At 38.1% G+C, this 21,566-nt stretch overlaps 1 protein-coding gene across 8 annotated transcripts in view; it reads left to right on the top strand.

Moving 5' to 3' along the window:
• TP63 (tumor protein p63) overlaps positions 1–19,987 on the top strand; it is a gene marked incomplete at both ends in the record, with an annotated part of 216,509 nt that extends 196,522 nt beyond the window's left edge. For 6 of the 8 annotated variants that reach the window (XM_081075338.1, XM_081075337.1, XM_081075339.1 and 3 more), the window contains 5 exons: positions 77–213; positions 12,734–12,891; positions 15,162–15,306; positions 16,647–16,740; positions 19,691–19,987. In XM_081075338.1, coding sequence (XP_080931464.1) covers positions 77–213; positions 12,734–12,891; positions 15,162–15,306; positions 16,647–16,740; positions 19,691–19,987 — 831 coding nt within the window. Of the gene's footprint in view, positions 1–76; positions 214–6,362; positions 7,791–12,733; positions 12,892–15,161; positions 15,307–16,646; positions 16,741–19,690 lie in introns of those variants that run through there. The other 2 variants (XM_081075342.1, XM_081075343.1) reach the window with 2 other exon arrangements.
• Between the last annotated feature and the right edge of the window lie 1,579 nt (positions 19,988–21,566).

Raw genomic sequence — 21,566 nt, 5'->3', positions numbered from 1 at the left:
ATAAGGGTTGACCGTCCTTCTTATACTTCTTCAGTTCATCCTTTTTGCTTCTCTCTCCTTCTGCTCGTTCACCTAGGTGAGGGGCCGTGAGACCTACGAAATGCTGTTGAAGATCAAAGAGTCCCTGGAACTCATGCAGTACCTTCCTCAGCACACGATTGAAACATACAGGCAGCAGCAGCAGCAGCAGCACCAGCATTTACTTCAGAAACAGTGAGTGGGCCACATGTGTCATTTAAGGAGGTGTTTAAGAGTGACTGTCAGCAGTAGGGTGATTGGTGGGTGATGGAGAATATGAGGTTGTGAGACAGCTGAACATCACAGGTTCCCAGCAGCTGGTGTGGGACACCTTTTTTCAGTTTCAATAACCTATGTTCCTTATCACAACCTTCCCTCTGAGAAATTCCACCTGCATTCTGAAATTGAATCCAAACTATTGCAGCTGAATGACAAGAGTCTCACAGTAACGGAGGTAGTTTTCTTCCCTCTACCTCATCCATACACATCTACCAATATAAAATTATTGAATACATATTCTATTCTAGTAATAATGTGTATATTTAAAAACATGTAACTTCCCTCATCATCATGGATTGTTTTGTCCTTCTCCTGGTATGCACACAATCCACTCTTGGGAAAACTGTTAGGGATAGCACATAGATTTTACCATAAATTACTTCCTTGAGTGCTGTGTTGAGAAGGACCATGCGTGAGACCTCATGCATGATCATTGGGAAAATGCAGAAGGCCAAAGTAGCATTATATTGCCATGTTTTAGCATTCCTGTTCTAGATTGTCTTCCAGGAATACATTTTTGCATAAATTGGGCCAGATTTTGGAACCACACATACATACAGTCTATTTATATATTAATTTTTACTTTGACGCTTGGATCTTTGATGACGTTAATTGTTTTATGGCCAACCAGAATAGAATAGCTTTTATAGAAAGGAAGAGAAGTTGTTGAATCACGATGCTGTATATACTTATCTTTCTGTGCTTAAGAATAATCACGTATTTGCTTACTTAAGATACTGTGTTTGTACTGGTGGACGTATTGCCAGAATCTTTGAGGATATATTTAAAATGTATGCTTTTTGGGGCCATTTGAGTAATTCAAACATTTCACTTTATTCTTCAGGCAAAAAGAAATGAAGCCAAAACCATCTTGCCTAAGGCAAAGATTGATTTTTACAATAAATAGTTTTTAATGGATATATTATTAGCTACTATAGAGAACTATGGAAATTATAACAAAGAGGGCTTATTATTATTTTTTTAATCAACATAAATGCAGTTGAGGTGGTTGGACTGCATCTCTGACAGTCACGAGGTGGCCTCTGAGCATCTGTTGACTATAGGGTGTGGGGTGGGCAGAAGAGGGACAGAAAACAAACGTGTTCTTTCTTTATAGTATTTTGGCCCCTTGAGGATCTAAGACCCTTTTTGCCTGGAAGGGATCTCACCATTTACTTTCAGCATGAAAGGTTTGCAAATCATAGGTTAGCTTTTTAATAAGGCTGAGTGGAAAGGTTAATCAGGAGGTTCCTTGATGACACAGAGTATTCCCAAAGGAGAATTAGAACTCAGAGTTGCCGACATAATTCCCATTGCCAATCCTATGGATTCTTCAGGATATTAGATAAAAATTTATGTTAATATATTCCAATGTACAACTTAGTTCTAAAATCATCCAACAGAGATCAAAGAAACAGACCTGCAACATAATTTACAGACCCAGAGGGGATAAGTGCCTTCCCTAAGATACGGATGTCGTACTGTTTAGAAACTCTCCCAAATTGCTTCCAGTTCACTCTGGAAATGTTTGGCTCAGCCAGAATGACCTCAGAGGAATGACCCGGTAGCTGATCATGCTGAACTACTTGCTCTGTGATCCTCTTCCCTGTCTTTTTCCCAGTTAACAGGAAAAATATTGTCAGGCCAAACTGATACCTTTTAAATAGTGTGGTTTAAAAAGTCTGACCATCTAGCTCAGGGGTTGGCAATTTTTTCTTTCTTTCTTTTTTTTTTTTTCTTTTCTTTTTTTTTTCTTTTTTTTTCACTACTGGTAAAGCACCGATAGTGAATATCATAGGCTTGGGTCCATGTGGTCTCTTGCAGCTACCCAATTCTGCCCCTGTAACCCAGAAGCACCACAGATAAGTAAACAGATGAGAGTGGCTCTTATAGTAAAGCTTTATTTTATGGACATTGAAAACTCAAACTTTATATAATTTTCACATCATGAAATATTCTTCTTCTTTTGAATTTTCCCACCTTTTAAAAATGTTAACGTTATTCTTTACCTATAGGCCAGATTTGGCTCATTCACTGTAATTTTCAATCCTGTTCTAAATAAATGAGTGGCTGTTCCTTTCTTGCTTCTTGGGGCTCATGTTTTTTTTTTTTTTTTTATTAAGAATATTTGGAAGCTAATATGTATATCCTGAAATGGAGAAGTAGTAAATAGTTTTATGAAATCTTAAAGTGATTATAAGGTAATATTTCAGTATCTAACAAAACAGCAGTCTTTAACAGAGATCTCTTTGGTCTGAGAAAGTTAGGCACGCCCATCTAGACACAAAATATGGTTAATGATACAACCTCATTATCAACTAAGACAGGGTTGATTTATGTAACAAACTATCGGTGAAGATCTGTTATGTGAAAGCATTAAGGATAGGGATGAGAAAGATGGGGTCCCTGCTTGCCCACAGTTTATGATTTAGTGGTGAATTCCTAACCAGAAGACCTTTGGAATCCTAAAGTCTGGAAATTTATTCTCAGCATCCAGTAAATTAGGACAATTTTAAACAGCTTCTGTAGATCATACAATAAGGGGAATAGCTTCATGTCATAGTTTTAGAGACTTTATAAGCCAGGATGAACTACCCCAGTCAGGTGGGGCATGTGTTATTTGTGTTCGTTTACATGGCATCCATGAGAATACACTGCCTGGTGTTCCCATGTGATGAACTATCCAATGCTTATTGTCTAGGCTGGCATTGCCCTATAGGGAACTTATTTTATAATTCTTATTTCATAAAACAATTTATTTCATCAAAGAAGAAAATACATCCTAAAATTGTGTTATTTGAAAAAGCCTAAAAGATTTTAGAGACATATGGTTACTTTTTTGCATGTGTGGCCACAGATAAATAGTGAGGAATTAATAGCCTCATAATTACCTGGGGTGTCCATTTGCAAGTGTCATTGCATGTTTTTGAGTCCTTATCTCACAGTCTATAAGAGCTAACTTCAGATGTGATAACTTGTGCATGGAAATCCAACAGATTGCAAAATGAAATCTTTGCAAAATATAGACATTTGGTCTAATTATGCCTTTGTTACATTACGTATACATGGCTCTCCAATGATCGACATGCATCTATATAAATTCTCCAGTTGCTGTATTCTTCAGCTGAGTTTTTTTCAGCTCTTTTATTTTCATGCAAATCTCCAAGAAAGAGCATGAATGACTAGACAAAGAAAAATGGAAATCTAATTCCCTGGCAATCAGTTGAAAAGAATAAATCAGCTTGGAAATGCCTACAATAACCTGTGATTTCCTTTCCAAAAACATAGTACCAAGTTTATGCTGGTAAGGACTCAATTTTGTGTTTTTCTCTATAGTAGAGGGAAAATTAGTGGGAAGGGAATACACTTTCTACAAAGTGGCAATCAAATATTTTCAGTTTAATTGTTTCTATTAGATTCTCACTACGTGTGTTCTCTCTGCTTGCTTTTCATTTGTGCATGGTTTTCCTTTTTCAAAAACTTCCCAATTACCTTCATGATCATAGGCTTTATGAAGGAAATGTTTTACACCGAGTTTTTGTGAATCAAATGGTTACAGGTATAAATAGGCTTTTTACCACTTATAAATAAATTTGATTTTAAGTAACTTGCTCACATTGAAATAAACATGGGGGCTATGTTTACAGAGGCCATAATCTAGTGGGAGGACAGGTTGGACCCATTCTTGAACTAGATGCCTTATCTTCATATTTTCAGGGGACATTAACTCTTAAGACCTCTTCGCAGAAGCCACTTGAGACCTTTTTAGCAATCTTTTGTTTTGTGTGCTTTAGGCAAATAGTATTTCTTTTTCTTTCTTTCTTTCTTTCTTTCTTTCTTTCTTTCTTTCTTTCTTTCTTTCTTTCTTTCTTTCTTTCTTTCTTTCTTTCTTTCCTTCCTTCCTTCCTTCCTTCCTTCCTTCCTTCCTTCCTTCCTTCCTTCCTTCCTTCCTTCCTTCCTTCCTTCCTTCCTTCCTTCCTTTCTTTCTTTTTCTTTTTTTCTTTTTTGTTCTGAAGTTTATCCTACTGGGCTTCCATCCTGATTTCAGGTCAACAGCACTGTTAAAATTTTACTTAGCTTAACTCTTGATTTCCTGTGGAAAGTTATTTTTGGGTTTCTATAGAATGGATTCGTTTTAATTTTAATACAAATATGTGACCCACTGAGGAGCCCTTAGTGTTTTCTTTTCCTTTATGATCACTTGATGATTGTGGCTCCTTAGTATTACAGGTCAGAGAATATTGGAGCAAACCAGGATCTTCAAGACCATAGTTCTAATTTTTCATAGCACAGCTCGGGAAATGGAGTCCCCGTGAGCTACACCTGTGATTTCATGGCCAGTTCATGATAAAGCTAAGATGAGAATCACATTTGGAAGACATAGCGTTTGCAATGTTCTGATCTACTTGATTAGTTAAGAGAGTTGTCATAATAAGACTAAAGCAAGCATTTGCTCCCATTTTTCTATCTCTGTATCAGTCAGTTGGTATTTGTCCTTGTGGTTTTAGTGTAAAGTCCTATCTCTTCAAGCTGATTTGTCTCTGCTTTTCTTCAATAATGTTGATAATTTTTCCTCAGATTCACATATCTGGGGGTGGAGAAGGCAATATTTTTGGGATCATCAATGTAGGAGAGCAGAGGACACATCTTTATCTCAATGCTAAATGTGATTAATATTGTATTTCTAAGCTTGATATAGAGAGCCTCCATATTTCCAGAATATTTCTTTGAAATTGCCAGTTTCATAAATTAAAGAAAGAATATTGGCAATTTCATGTGGTTCTACCTTATAGGTCATAGAACTGCCCAAGGTTCACACAGTGTTAATTTTTTTAACTTCACAGCTCTTTAGGAAGTTGTCAGGGCAGAGATTTATTAGCTCTGTAGTGGTAATGAGGAAAAACATCAGATTAATTTTTATAGATTAGATCATTTTTCTAAGTTCCCACATCTTATTGCAGAACTGATCTTAGTTCTAGGTCAAAGTTTGAACCCCTATGGTCCATGCACTCTTTTCATAACTAAAACATGATTTCTACACGTTGTCTCATTCAGTCCTTGCTCCACAAGTAGCCGCAGATGTAATATACAAACAAGAAGTCAAAGCTACAGTTTTTCAGTTGACAGTAAATTATTTCCCTACTAATTTTTGTTGTGCAATATTCTTTAAGATGATTTTAGTTCTTGCTGCTGATATGATTTACTGAATCCCACTCCTAACCAAGTAAAAGTGGCTTTGTTCCTTTGCAAGGAGTAACCAAGTGTGATTCAAAAGCCAGTTGGGAAACAATTTCCAAACAGTGTAGGGAGTTGCACAACGGTTAGCAAAATAAAGGGATCTGTTCCTGGCATTTTTATGGCATAATTGATTTCTTAATTATGCAAAAGTTGCTTTCATGTGTTTGATATGTGCATTTGTAGGCCAAGTTTGTGACTGAAGGATTAAGATATTTATCTATCTCAATCTAGTCACATACAAAATGCTCATTAATAGTTCTTTACAAATGCACAGTGATGCAGCCCCCAGACTGATAAGATCATATTTCTTCTTAGTTCATTGTTAGCTAGACAGAAACAGTAATAAGGTATCTTAATTGGGCAGATGACATTTTTCAAAAGATTAATTCTTGTCTCTGCATTCCCTTTTTTCAATTAATCAAATCCGGTATGCCAAGCACTGCGCTAAACACTTTGACCTACCTCGTCTCAGGAGTTCTCAACTGAATCACTTGTTGAGTTAGTTAAAAATGTGCATTCCTGGGCCCCAACCTGGCCTCAGAAGGGATCCAGGGAAAATGCATTTTTTTTACATATCCACAGGTGATTTGGATCCTTCTGATTCATTACCACCACGTCTCATTCCTTCTTCATAAAAATCTTGAGATGTCATCTCTGAGTAGTTTTAAAAGAGGATAAAGAGGAAGGAGCAAAAATAGCATTATGGGCCTTCCAGTCTATCTATACTATGATCATGAAGGTAGGAGGATGTGTTTCTGTATTCAGTTGATTTGAATATATGAAGTCCTAAGCCTTCATCTTTTGTTTTCTCTGGTTCCTCTCTGCAGTCTCCTTTCTGCCTGCTTCAGGAGTGAGCTTGTGGAGCCCCGGAGAGAAACTCCGAAACAATCTGACGTCTTCTTTAGACATTCCAACCCCCCAAACCGATCAGTGTACCCGTAGAGTCCCTTCTCTGTATTTTCAGTGTGTGTGTTGATTGTATTTCTGCGTGTGCGTGTGTGTGTGTGTGTGTGCGTGTATGTATGTATGAATTTGTGTATGTGTGCATATCTACCCCTTGTAAGCAGGACTTGAAGACACTTTGGCTTAGAGACCCAACTGCTCAAAGGCACACAACCACTAGTGAGAAAATCTTTTGAAGGGACTCAAAACTTTACAAGAAAGGACATTTTCTGCAGATTCTATATCTTTAGATCTAGAGTTGATCAGTCAGGAACCCCTGTGTTTGTGAGCTTTTGTGTTGTTTCTTGGGAGGAAGGGACTCATGTTGGGAAGAGGGGCATTAAGATGTTTATTAGAACCATTTTCTGTTACCTTCTGTTGTGTTTCTTAAACTCATAAAGAAGCTTTTGAGCAGGTCTCAAACTTAAGATGTCTTTTTAAGAAAAGGAGGAAAAAAAGTTGTTATTGTCTTTGCGTAAATAAACTGTAGGTGACTGAGAGACTCAGTCAGGCCCTTTTAATGCTGGTCATGCAGTAATATTGCAAATGGTAAACTAAGGTGTCAAGTGTACTGCTGGGCAGAGAAGTGATAATTACTGTAAGTAGCCAATGTGGGGGATGTTGTTTCATTCTTTTTGAGAACTTGCGTTATTAGTAGCATCCTCTCATGTGTAGGTAGAAAGTTCATTAATGCTGTGTCAGATCCCACCACTGCCACCATCTGTCAGCATCTGTGACAGTCTTCTTTGCTCATGGAAACCCTGGAGATTTACCCCCCACACACACTGTTGTTTAGACACCAAGGCAGGAAAACCTATTTTGTTAATTTAATAGGAGTGTAAAACCACCCCCAGTAATATTGTTCCAGTCAATTGTATATCATTTTTTAATGCCTAAACTGGAATTCAAAGCCCTCCCACCAAATCTGTGTTTGATTGGAGCTCCTATCCCTCTAGTCTATAAAACTAGCCATTTTGTTGGCACTGCTCAAACTCCTTTTTCAGGAGACTTAAGTTTCATGCGATGTCCAAGCAGACGCATGTAAAAATCAACACTCTTGGCCTAAAAATTAAAGATAGAAAAAGGGGATGATTCTTTTTTCTGGCTCAACGTATTTAGAGAATGTATTTCTTTCCATTTAAAAAAAAAGTATTTTAAAATAATAGTATAAAGACTTTAGGGATCTCCTTTCTCCCTCATCTCCCCTCAGCTCTTGATTCTGTGTCACCACAAAAAATGATTTCTTGTTATTGAGGCTGTTGCTTTATGGATGTGTGATTTTAATTTTCAATAAACTTTTGCATCTTGGTTTATCTTGCAGTGTTTTTTTTTTCTTTTCTGTCTCTCTTGCTTTTTTAAAAATTTCTTAAATACTAGAATATTTTTATTTAAGTGTTTGAAGTATCCTGTGGAAATCTAAACAACAGGAATAATAGAACAGTTACTTTGGTCCTGTTTACACTGTGTCAGTATTTAGTGTTGTATTTAAGATACACTGTATCAAGATCATCAATCTTAAAAATAAACCACAATGCTTACTTAAAAATATACTTTACCACTGTTTTTAAGTTCATCATGAGAAACCAGGCACTGTAGTATTAATTGTTCATATCTCTGAAGAAGTCTTGAATTCCATCTTAAGTTGCTAAATTTACCAAAAGGAATTTAAATCAAATACAAAGTTATTAAATAATTTGACTTCTGTAATATAGGCATTACCAAATATTCATCCAGAAATCTTAGTTGAAGCTATTTTCCAATGCTTCTTTTTAAAGAAATAACGATATATTCTGATCTTTAAGTGCTTTTAAAAGCTTCAAAAGCAGTTGTTCTAAATAAATATAATTAATTCAGTAGCTTAAAATAGTAGAAAAAATCTTTATGTTTGAGAGAAAAGTATATTAGTAAAATTTTATGACCTTGTTACATTTACAAAATGTTTTCAATTAATCTAATAATTTTGATTCACAAATCCCATAAAGGGTTAATGAGTGTGTTTAATTTTTTTAACATTTGCTTTTTCTTCAGAAGTTTTTTTTCACCCTCTTTCTATGTAAGTTTTTGATGTGTTTATAGTGACTTTTATATAAATACACACATTTGAACTAATGGAAAATATTTTACAATTACACTTGATCTATCTAGAAATTAAATGCTGCCCTTTGTATTTAGAAGCAAGATTACCCACCTAGAGAAAAAAGTTATAGGCAGGGTAGTATTGGGCAAAATTTAGAGAAGAAACAATCCTTTTCTGATGTTCAATGTCTTTCCTTTTTTTGACCTTCCTCATACCAGCGGTATTTTGCTCTACCTTTCAATACCCTTTTCCCCTCTCAGAATCTGTACTCCAGACACAGTGTGATGAAATAGATTTACCTCAGTTATCATCAAATTATATTAAATAGTTACTTTGTAATTAGCAATAGAAGATGTAAGGCAAAAGCAGGAATCCTTTGGTGGAATTCTAGATATCTCTAGAAAGGTGGAGATGATGACACTGAATTTGTGTCTTCTCAAGAATTTTGACTTCCTACCATCTAGATAGTCACTAGACTTGAAATCAGGAAGCTGGCTTTCTAATCCTGGATGATATAAAGGTTACTTATAGGTCTGAGATTCTGAAATTTATTTTTAGCAATGCAGACAGAGGCCTAAGTTTTTAGAATTAAGAACTGGGACTTGACTTTACCATGATTTCTCCTCAAAGCTACGGATACATGAAACATGCCTTCCATATCTCTGTTGTATTGGATTCCTTGAAAAAGCGTATATGCCTCCAGAAAAAAACAACCTGAGGCTTACACCTTGTTACTTTTCTGAGAAGATCTATGTTTTTTTGTTGTTGTTGTTTTTTTTAATTTCTGTGTTTTTGTTTTGTTTTGTTGTGGGTGGAGGGGGTAAGAAAATCATAATGGTACAAATACTGTTTTCCTTGAACACTTTTTCATCTGTTCAGATTCACCATCCATCTTTGGGATTGTCCACTCAAGGACTGTGACATTATATTAGTAAAGGAAAAAAAAGAGGAAAAATGGTTGTTCTTTAAGGCCTTTAAATTGGCCACACATTTATTCAGCCTTGCTCACTATTCAACAGCATAGGAAATTAACTTAATACTCTTTTTAGGTCAGACATTGCAAACTTAATATTAAACAGACTATCCTGACCTTCTCTTTGTAACTTTAATACTCACTTCTACATTAAATGAAAAGCATTCAGAATTTCTGACCTCTTCAGACTCACTCCCATTTACCTGCTCACCCCAATGTCTGAATTTGCTCAAATAAGAATCCTTGCCACTTCTACCTGTGAATACTTAAACTGATACCTTTCATCCCCTTGACCAAATGCTAGAGTATTAAACATTTGAGGCTGGAGAGTGGGTGGTGATAGTAAAGATAACTAACATTTCTTGAGCACCTACAAATTATAGGACAATCCGGGGCTCTTATGTAATCTAATTTAATCTTCATAGCAAGTCTTCTAGAATGAGTCTAATGCCTGTTCTACAGATTGAGAAAATGACCCTCAAGAGACTTGCATAACATCAAAGTCAGTGAATTTGCGTCACTTCTAGAAGGTGAACCCAGATGTTTCAGTTGACTCCAAAATTCATGGTCCTTCTTTGTCCATCTGTAGTATCTTATCTGCCTTCCTCAAAAATAGTTTAGGTGGCTTGCAATAAACAAATTAATAAAATGATCAAAATAAAGATCACAAAGGGAAAGGGAAAAGAGAATTCTAACAGGATTTGGAAGAAGTCATTTACTATAACTGAGGGTCCAGAGAAAATGCAAAGCTTTTAAATATATCTTTATTTTCCTGATATGGACATTAATGGTTCAAACAATGATTCCATAACTTCTTGTTGTACAGTTGACTGATTTGGGGGAATGGGAGAGATAGATAGAAATCTCTTTAGGTCACAAGGGATCAACCTGCCTCTGGAGTCAGGGCCACCATGTGCCTTAGGTAATTTGTGATGGGCAAAACTAGAAGAAGCACCTGGCAGAACATCTCTTGGCCACTTTGCTTGTTGTACTTTCTTGCACTTTGATATGGACTTACAGATTTCCTTAAGTATGTCCAGATGTGCTGACTCTTAGACATGATGGAGTAGATTTGAGGATAGCTGGGGGGAGGGGGCTCCCTTTACCACATCTCTTATTCTCCGCTCTATCACATTTCTCTTACCACTTCATCTATTTCTTGATTCTAACCTAATGTACACCACTATCTTGTTCCTGGGACAGTACCACAGAATGAAAGAAAAAAACTCTTGGGCTAGCAGCTAGGACTCTTCTCTACTCATCATTTGGCAATGTGTGATTTGGGCACATTTTTTCTTAGAGCCTTATATTTACCCAACTGTATATTAGGCGTAATAATTTCTGCCAATCCCTGCCCTGAAATACCATGTTCTCCTCCACAGGGATGTGAGACTCTTTCAGAAAATGGCTAAAGGAGAGCTTGATAACCTGAAGTATCTTACAATTGGGAGGGTTTATTATATAAACACCTGTTTATACAACATGGATCTATAATTGTAAGTTCTTGAGAAGAGCTAAAGAGAAAAAGCAATGTCCTCCTAACTTAAAGATAGTAATATGCAGCAAAATTGTTAAGTGTCCATTAATTGTCATGCACATTTATGCAAATGTGTATATAGCATATTGTTTGAATTCCCCTAGCTGTGGCTCTTCAGTGATATGGAATGAGGCCAACCCTGTTTTGTGGAAAACAGAGTGGCGGCCTCAAAGACCAAGCATACTACTCAAATGCTAGAACCACTTTTTATTATGTTTTCAAACATTATTATACCATGTTTGTTTGGAACCTTGGTTCATTTATAGAGCCTTCAAAATTTGTATTTTATATATAGTTGTGTGTTTAGACACACACACACACACACACAGATACATATGCAAACAAAACTCAAGGAAATATTTCTTTTTTCTTTCTCCTTTAATATAAATATGTCTGCAGCAAGGAGGAGGCAAACAGGATGAAATAATACATTTTATTTGAAAAGTCTAGTAGGAGAGCTTTTCCTATCATAGGTTAGAAGCATTCTCAATTCTGATTTTCATTCTATGGACGCAATAATTGCTCACTGTAAATGCCATATAGTCTATAAAGTTCTTCCTCAACTTTTTCAGTTCTCACCATAGCCTTACAAGGTAGGTTGGGTTATTATCCCCATATCTATGAGCTTCTCAAATATGGGGCCATTTCTCATTAGTTTTCCTACCTCTAACATATAATTCTTGTCATAAATGTATATGTATTTAGTATATATATTTTTCTTGTGAGAAAACAAAGGCAGAATGTTTAGTGGCTTGCACATGGACGTATAGCTTCCTAATATATGCTAGAGGAAAACTTAAACTTTCATTTTCTGACTTTATATCCTGCCCTGATTCTGGTAGACACTACTAGTTCTGTAGTCAAAGAAAAAGTCAGATATGGCAGTTGAGTAGGGACTATCACATGTAACATAACGCACAGTATGACAAACAAATTCTAGCAAATTTCCAAATTGAAGTTATGCTGAATGGACTTTTTTTCCTTTGTCTCCTGGGAGACTCATGGAAAATCAACAAACAGTTGTTTGGACTCCAGGGTTCTCCTGCTTAGAGAAGCTGTTGGCATTCCCATGTATTGTTTTATGGCCCATGAACATCTAAGATGACACACCATGTTTCCATGTTGGCACCTCTGCATAAAAGCAGGGTCTGCTGCCAAAGGCCTTGTTTGATTGTCTTTGTAATGATTTCCTGTATTATCCCAAATGGCCTAGGAAGCTACAAATAAAATGCTTCTGTTGCCATTTGAGCTTGGCATCTCCATATCTTTCATAAGCCTTTGGGTCTCCATTCAGTTATTTTCCCGGATTGATTTTTAAATTTGTTTGAGTTGATGGTCAAGAGAAGGGAAAAGGATGGAGAAAAAATTAGAGGAAAAGGGAGGATGCAATTTTGTTCCCTGTCACAAAAGAGATGCTTTAGGAAGATATTCAACTTTGTACTCTGCACATTCAGGAAAAATGTAATTTGATGATAGCATTGTGATCCCTCCCAAGTCAGGAAAAGTTCTCAGCTGGAAACTCAGATAATTTCTTGTCATTGATCCTAGAGAAATATTTTTGCAAGTGTACAGTTTAAAGCCATGTTTTAATCTGAGACCTGTTGGAAATGACCACTCCCTGCTCTTCAGTGTCCCGTGTTCACCATCATTCCAATGTTTGTGTTCCTAGGACCTCGATGCAGTCTCAGTCTTCATACGGTAACAGCTCCCCACCTCTGAACAAAATGAACAGCATGAACAAGCTGCCATCTGTGAGCCAGCTTATCAACCCTCAGCAGCGCAACGCCCTCACTCCCACCACCATTCCCGATGGCATGGGCGCCAACAGTAAGAGCGACTCCCTTTAGGGGCAACTGAAGGACTGGCAGGGCTAGTGGAAGAGGAATTCTCTGCTCTGGGATGGGGGAAAGGCTTGCTCAGGGCTAAGTGAGAGGCACCGTGGCACAGAACAGATCAAAGTTGAGTGGCTTGGTTTCTCACAATGAACTTTTTCTCACTTTTGAGATGTGTGGTTCATTATAAAGTACATTGGTAGACATGAAGAAGGCTGTTCTTTTAGTAGGGATAAGGATCTCTGTGGAAAGAACAATCCATTTCCTGTCAACATGGATTAAGACTCACCTCCTACATCCTTTGAGATAGTCAAATGGAAATATATCCAACATGTGGGAAGTAGCATGGTATGGTGGACTTAAAATCTAGAGAAATAGATTGTAGTCCAGACTCTACTGCAATATGGGCTATATAACTATGGACAAGTCACCTCTCTGCTCTAATGCTTAGTTTTCCACTCATAAAATTATCACTCTGGACATTTATCATTTTATGATTCTGTGTCCCTAATATCTCGGCCTTCTCAACTTGTGTAGTCCATTCTGTTCATAGTCATTAATGAACTGACATAGAAAAAGGAGTTTCCCTTTTATTTATTTACACACAGATTCCTTGTAACAACTAAATAAAACTGGAAGAGACAATGTGAGAATTGATCTTCCAAGTGGATAGTTTTTTGTAAATATAATTATCTTGTCCACTAGAACTTAATCTAGCAAAGTAGATACCAAACTTGAAAGGAAGGAAGGAGGGAGGGAGGGAGGGGGGGAGGGAGGGAAGAAGGAAGGAAGGAAGGAAGGAAGGGGGGAAGGAAGGAAGGAAGGAAGGAAGGAAGGAAGGAAGGAAGGATGGTAAAATGCAGAAGGATGTATAATATCCTCAGGGATGCGGGACCCCAGAATATTGTACATGAATCCTGTAATCCTCATAAAACAGTGCCTCAATCTTGTCTTTTGAAATCTTTCATCATTTTTATCAAGCCTTCAAACTTGTATTTCAGTATTGCCTTGAACAGATTGGACTTTCTTAAATAAATTAAAGGAGGCTAGCATTGGGACTCTCTATGGCCTGATGGCACAAGTTCAAATTTTAATGAGATGAAGATGTGGCACTAAACACATTAGAGCCAGACTGCTCTCTCTCTCTAGTGATAAATGGTATCTTAAGGCTCAAAACCTGACCCTTTGACAGGTCTACTACTTTGACAATAAAAAGAAAAGGAACCATTTACATTTCCTTTATTTGCTTTCTTGTGACATCTTAGGTCCTTAACTTTTTCTTGGGATGATGAAACAGTAATAATGTTGATGATCCTTCACATTTGTGTAACACAGTTTGCCTACTTTTTCTTATTTATACTTCACAATTTTCTTTTGCTGTCATCAGGAAATTCAGAGGGGAAGCCAACGAGATACAATAGGCCTGTGTTCCTTTTAGCTATCTAGGTAGTGCATTTTCTTCTTTGGCACCTTACTATTCACTGAAGTAGAAGCAAATTAAATTCATCTTTTGTAGATATGTTATTTTGCCTTTTTTTTTTTACCGGAAAACAAAATTGGTTTCATAAATATTATTGATATTAAGCTTTTCTTCTCTATAAGTGAATGGGTACACTTTGTAATTTAGTAAAAAACCATCAGTGTTGGTGGTGTTCCCAAACACAATCCTGAAATGGGCCATAAGAAAAAGCTAGGGTTTTTTATTGCATTTTTTCTTATTAGGTTATGGTTTCCTATAAATATTGCAATAAACCCTCCTGTTCTCGAACAAATGTCCGAAAGATCACTCTTTCATTCAGAGATTTGTTCATTTTTTCACTTACCTAAGTTTACTGAGCATCTGCTCTGTGCCCGGCACTGTGTGAGGATCTGTGGGGATCTAGTCAGGTACAAGGTGTAATCTCCATGTTTGAAGAGATTAGTCTAGTGAGGGAAATAGTCATATAATCCATGAAGGCAAATACAAGGAGGAAAATGTTGACATCAGGAGCAATGAGCTGTTGCATAGAGCATCAGAAAGAAGTGGGAAGAGATTGTCCTAAGAGAATGTACAAAGGTCAAGAGGTGTGTGATTAGTTTGGAGTTTGGTGATTCTTTTAATCGACGAGATGTAGGGGGCTTAAAGGGGTGTAGGGAGAGATGAAACTAAAAAGGAAGCCTGGTATATTAGGCCCTTGGTAACATTAAACCAGGCAATGTGGACCACTAGGATGCTGGTGCATGATGACGGCAGTAACCCTCTCTGTTCCTCCTGCTTCTGTTCAGTTCCTATGATGGGCACCCACATGCCAATGGCTGGAGACATGAATGGACTCAGCCCCACCCAGGCCCTCCCTCCCCCACTCTCCATGCCATCCACCTCCCACTGCACCCCCCCACCTCCGTACCCCACAGATTGCAGCCTTGTCAGGTGAGTCCACAGCATGTGCCCCTGGGGGCCTGTCCTAAGCATCTCTGGGTGGTGGAGGGTGGACATTGTCCAAAGTTGATAGCACAGATGGAAAGAAAGAAAGCAGCCCTATGTTTTAAGTTCAACCTCTCTATTATCTCTGATCTATAGTGGTCAACAATATTTAATCAAGGAACACCAGTATAATCAATATGGGAAAAAGTGAAAATGTGAGTTTATAGGCATATGGTTTTTCTTGCCTGTTCCTCCATCTTCACTTGCTCCCTACCTCCTCCCTCATATGTTTACATTCTCAGTTGTGGCCTTCAAATTGGTGCTCAGGGCTGGGGTTCCCAAAACGGCAGTAAACTTGCTATCTCGCTCCCTTTCTTGCTCTCTAGGCCTCATAGCTCTCAGCCAACATGGCATCATTATTTTGGAGTTGGATGTCCCCAAAAAGTTTTTGATGTTAGCAAAAATGACAGGGACTTTCAAGAACCTGATGGACTCTGCTGCTTTGCTATATGGGAAATAGGTACACTTGAGACAGGGGATTTCAGATAGCAAGAAGAAAGAAATGCATGAAGTCAGAAAGATCTGTTTTCCAAGGAGGCAAGAGTAGGTGCCCAAATCTCATGCCTAGGGCACATCATCTGCCTCTGCTTCATGCGTAGAATGATTCTTTCATTCAGCTGCTGAAATAATATGTGTCAATCTCCACGTCACTGATGCAATAGAACTGGCAGTATCAGTCAGTGGGATGGCCAAGTGGACGGCTTCTTCCACCCAGCTCTGGCTCTGTGATGGTGGTGGCGTCCTCCATTTGAGACCAGCAGTGAAAAGAAGAGAGGCTGTATTCTGAAGAGGACATAAATCAAAAAGCGTTAATGACTCTATAGTATAGTGGCCTACACTATTTTCTTAGTCTCATGAACCTGTCCTAAGGACAGGTTCCATTCTCAGAACTCCCAAATACAAAACAGTTAAAGTAGAGATACTCTTTTTGAAGTGAGGAGCCAGGAGGCAAGAGGGCTGAGAACGTGACCACTAGACTCCTTTCTTTCACCCCGTGCAATGACTCCTAAGGCACTTATATAGAATCCTTAGAATTTAATCACCATTTGAAAATCACTGCTCTGCAGGAATCCTTAGAGTATATTTTAGTTTTTATAGACCTAAAGTTGGAGTTACTAATCAACCCCAAACCTCCAATTCAAGGACCACATATATTTTACCTGCCCCTAGTCCCCTCTGTACGGCATCCCAGGGCAAAATGTTGGGTTTTCCTTTATCTCGCCAATGCAGTTGGGGTGAACTTTCTTTTTCTGTTTCTTCCTTCCTCTTCCCTCCTCCCTCTGCAGTTTCTTAGCGAGGTTGGGCTGTTCATCATGTCTGGACTATTTCACGACCCAGGGGCTGACCACCATCTATCAGATTGAGCATTACTCCATGGATGTAAGTAACTGTTAGAATTTTCTCTTGAGTTTTATTTCTTCATTTCCTCCCTCTGGTGACATCCACCTTGTAGTTCAATCCCCCCGGTCTTAAAATTTGTTTTTGTCATACCCCTAAACCGCCATTTTGATGGAATCCATGACCTTATTAGAAAGATTCCCAGGCCTCAGCCTGTAGATATGAGAAGCTTAGCAATCAATCTTCCTCAGCCTGTTTGATCACTCAATTGTGTATTGCATGCATACTATATATAGAGTGGGAAAGAGGAGATCTAATTCCCACCTCAAAAAATTTATTTTCTAAAGAATTCAGAGAGCCTTTTGGATGTTCTCATTAATTGTTATAAGATCCCAGGGCGGATAACAGGAAGCAGGTGATATTATTCACACTTTAAAACATGAAGAGACAACAATATAGTCATTGTCCATGATGAGTTGATGACAGAATCAGGACTAGAACCCTGAGGTGTCATCTTCTTGTCTTTAACTCTATTAATTGGCTTTTTCTGCCTTTCCTTAACGTAGGACCTTAAAGGGAATTCAGCTGTTCCTCTCAGTGAGAGGAGTTCATTCATTTTCAGTTGTATCAGAATAAGGCCCAGACATCCCTGATTATTGGGAAAGATCACTGGTCATGGGTTCAAGTCCAAACTCTGCTTTTTAGTAGTAATGAGAACTTGGGGTTATCACTTTGCTTTTCTGGGCCACAGTTCATCAAATCGGGTTCAAAATCTCTCTTTTCTGGCTTTGACATTCTTTGGTTTGTCTTTTGGAGCAAGCTGGATGGGAGGGGACTTTTCTTGCTTCCTACAGTATGTCTTGAGCTATTGCTCACCTGGGAGTTCATATTGTTTTGGTTTAAGGCAATCTGATTTTCCTCCCAGGCTGCCCTTCATGCTGCTGTCTTTGGGGTTTACTATCCTCTCTTCCAGCTTCCAGAGGGCCCTTTGGACTGGTGGAGGAAGATACACTCTGCCTCTGCTTCTGCTTCTGTAGTTGGGACCTTCCCCACCCCACCCCCCTTGAGCACCGACACTAGAGATGCCCTTGCAGCATGAGAATGCCCCAGCCCCATGGTGACAAGTATATGCTGTGCTGCCCCTGTGCCCAACCTCACCCTTCCACACACCATAAATCACCCTTGGCTGCTGCTCCCTGTTGGAACAAATTATAGGTGAAAACTATAAAGAAAGCTTTAGGAGTCAGTTCTGACAGGTTTTAGATAACTATAATAATGTCCATTCAGGAAAGAGAACAGAGTTGCCCTGTGCATGAGAGCCCTATAGGATGGAACAGTGAATTTGTCCCTTTCCTATTAGTTTTACAGTTATATCTTCTGTTTGCTAACTTGTCCCCACTGGGGAGTGTGCTGGGATGCTCCTTTGGCTATTAGGACCTGTAGATGCTCTCCACAAGTACATTTCTGCTGGAGTTGGTTAGATCTTGTGTCAATCTCTGGGCCACTGCTTTCTCACCTGTCAGTTATAAGTTAAAATCTATCCAGGCATGTAGATTAATAGAGCCTAGATTACAAAGAGTTTTGGACCTACTGGCAGTTTCAGAAGGATAAAGAGCTATGTTCACTTATCTATTTGTAGATTACCCTTTTTATAATGCATTCTTCTATTAGAATAAGAAATTGAGCTACCCATACTGCAGATTTCTGTATTGGGAAATACTGGAAGCTATCTAATTTCTGCATCTTCACCTCAGCTTCTGCCATCTCATTACTGGAAGTAGACACAGCTTTTTCAGCTTGTTTCACAACACCAGTCTAAGTTATTTGGCATGCCTTCCTGGAAAAGGAATGTGGTTAAATTTGGGAGTTTTTATAAGTATCCCTTCTAGGATGCAAGGATTGGTTAATAGAACTACAGCTGTAATAATACAAATGGTAAGATTTATATAGTATGCTGTATAATTTGCAAAGTACTTTTATATCCACATTTACATATGAGTCCACAATATGTGTTGTCCTGAAAAGGAATTGTGTCCCATTTTACTGATGAGGCCAGTAGAGAATAAGTGACTTGATAAAGGTCTAGAGCCAGTCAGTGACAGAAGAAGAATCTCTCTGCCAAGGTCTTCTGACAGGAAGCACAATGTTCTTTCTACCCATCATACTGCTTCGTAAAAAAATATGAGCCATCACTGAAACAAGCTAATGAAGAAGAGCTAATGTAGATTAATGTAAGAGATGCCACCACAGTTATTAAAATCTATCATATTTGTAATGCCTTCTACTCCCATCCAGAGAACATAGGCATATACTCTGCATTTTGATACCCTAATCTATCCAAATACCAAGATATCTTTTGGCCATTAGGTCTGCTTTAGGCTCAGAGGCTGTCCTGCATCCCCAATTCCTTCACTTACTTGTGTAAATTTAGACTTGTCAACTTCTCTGACCTTCAGCTTTCCTATCTAAAAGTAGGTGTAATAATATCTACCACTAATCTGAGCATTAAATGAGGTCAGGAATACAAATAATTAGTTCAGTGCCTGGCACGTAGAAAATGTTCAATACTTGATAGTAATCTTTTTTTCCCTCATCTTCTCATTTGAGTACTGGTGACATTTCATTAATACCTTTCTTCTAGTGACTAGAGCCATGTAGACTTGAGAGTCGGAAGGTACCTTTATGGGTTTGTTTTTGGATTTTTGCTCTCTGATCTAACTACTGTCCCCATTTTACTAACAAAAGAAGTGAGACCAGTAGGGAATGAGTAAAGTGTTATCCACAAGCAGAGATGGCACCTAAAGGTTGTACCTTTGTGCTTAGTTACATATAGTGCTAAAGGTTATCGGAGAGCTAATTTTATTTTCCAATTTAGGGATCAATAAATTCAGGTCATTTAAACCAAAGCACTGGGAAATGACAAAATGGTGTAGACTAAATGGCAATTGTCTCTTTGTCCTAATTCTCCATGACTTCTTTTCCTATTGCACAGGATTTGGCAAGTCTAAAAATCCCTGAGCAATTCCGACATGTCATCTGGAAGGGCATCCTGGACCACCGGCAGCTCCATGATTTTTCATCCCCTCCCCACCTCCTGCGGACCCCAAGTGGTACCTCTACAGTCAGTGTGGGCTCCAGTGAGACCCGGGGTGAGCGTGTTATTGACGCCGTGCGCTTCACTCTCCGCCAGACCATCTCTTTCCCACCCCGAGATGAGTGGAATGACTTCAACTTTGATATGGATGCTCGTCGCAACAAGCAACAGCGTATCAAAGAGGAGGGCGAGTGAGCACTACCGTGTGAGCTCTTTCCATTCTCGTCCCATCTGCCCATCCCCCTACAAGGCACTACTGTTTGACCTTTCAAGCATTCTCACTATCTCCTTTCTCTTCTCAGTCTGGTTTCTTAAGGGAAGGAGAAGTCGGAAGCTACCTTTTACCTAATGTCCAAGCTGGTCTCTGATTCTGGCTATAAGCCTTCACATCTGTTGCTTGCAGGACTAAAGTTGTCATGGCTAGGTAGAAGTGAGCAAAAAAGCAGTGGGTATCTTCTTAGGCTGCAGAGAGCTCTCATTGACTTTTATAAAGCATTTTCTCCCTTATAGTCTAAGACTATATATATAAATATATAAATATACAGTATATATTTTTTGAGTGGGGGGCATTGAGTATTGTTGAAAATGTAATTTAAAGGAAAGGAAATTGAGTTGCACTTATCAACTTTTTTTTTTTTAATTTTAATTTACTTGTGTTGGGTGGCTTATCTATATATATACCCCTTCTCTCAAGGGGTACCATGTATGGTGATACATATTTACAACTTGATGGTACATGTGAATGACAACGATGTATATGTCCCTTCAGTTCTTTTGATGCTAAACACATGCCACACCAAACCTGTGGATAGATCCACTTGTGTTGACCATTGCTTATTATGTGGCTGAGACTGTATACATACGTACATGATTCCGTGTTGGTGTCTTTTATGTTACTGACATCCCTACTAGTGATAGTGGTTCGCTTTGGGGTTACTTAATCCAATTACAAGAAAAAGTTCATATTCACATTATCACACAGTCAAGGAAGGAAATGTCCTCTTTTGCTTTTGGTTGGTAATGGGGAATGTGGGTCATAGCTAAAATTCTTAAAAGGTCCATGGCAGCCAGTTTAAAAACAACTAGTATCATGTATCTGGATATATCAGCAATTCCCTCAAATTTAATACCAGATACCTGATCTCTTAGTATTTATTGGGAAAATATTTGCTGCCATTATAGAAGCCTTAAAACTAAATTTTATTAGATCGGTACCAAAGTAATTGCAATTTAAAAGTTAAAAATAATTGCAAAAAGCACAATTACTTTTGCACCAACCTAACACTAGTAGCTTGACTAACTCAATTACATATTTGTTACCCTTGATCGAATTAAGGTTGAGTGGATTGGGATGAATGCCGTAGTTCTTACAGTGAAGTTGTAATGTCTATTAAGAATATCCAGGGAAAGCAGGTATTATATAGAAATACTGAATCTCCAGTCAACAGTAAGAGGTCTCAGTGAGCCATGAATTGAAATTCTGACATTCTTGGAAGACCTCTTGAAACATAGATAATACTGTTTGGTAAATGTTTCTGTTAAAGACACTTATATTGTATAAAATTCTGCCATGTAGAGACTTATTTATCTATCTTTCCTCAAAGTTTAGAATAGGAGTAGTGATTTGGAAAAATATAAAACTATGAGATTAATTTTCCTCTGTGGCATCAATTGCATCACTCTATGACTTTTCTTGTTCGATCAGTAAGAGCTTCACTTTGTTGGAAAGTAACTGTGAGAACCCAATCCCCCCATCCGTCTTTCTTCTGGCCTG

Source organism: Rhinolophus hipposideros (assembly GCF_964194185.1).
Source record: "Rhinolophus hipposideros genome assembly, chromosome: 2".
NCBI classification, from domain to species: Eukaryota; Metazoa; Chordata; class Mammalia; order Chiroptera; family Rhinolophidae; genus Rhinolophus; species Rhinolophus hipposideros.
Note: the sequence above shows the minus strand (reverse complement) of the source record. Positions and strands in the feature narration are given on the sequence as shown.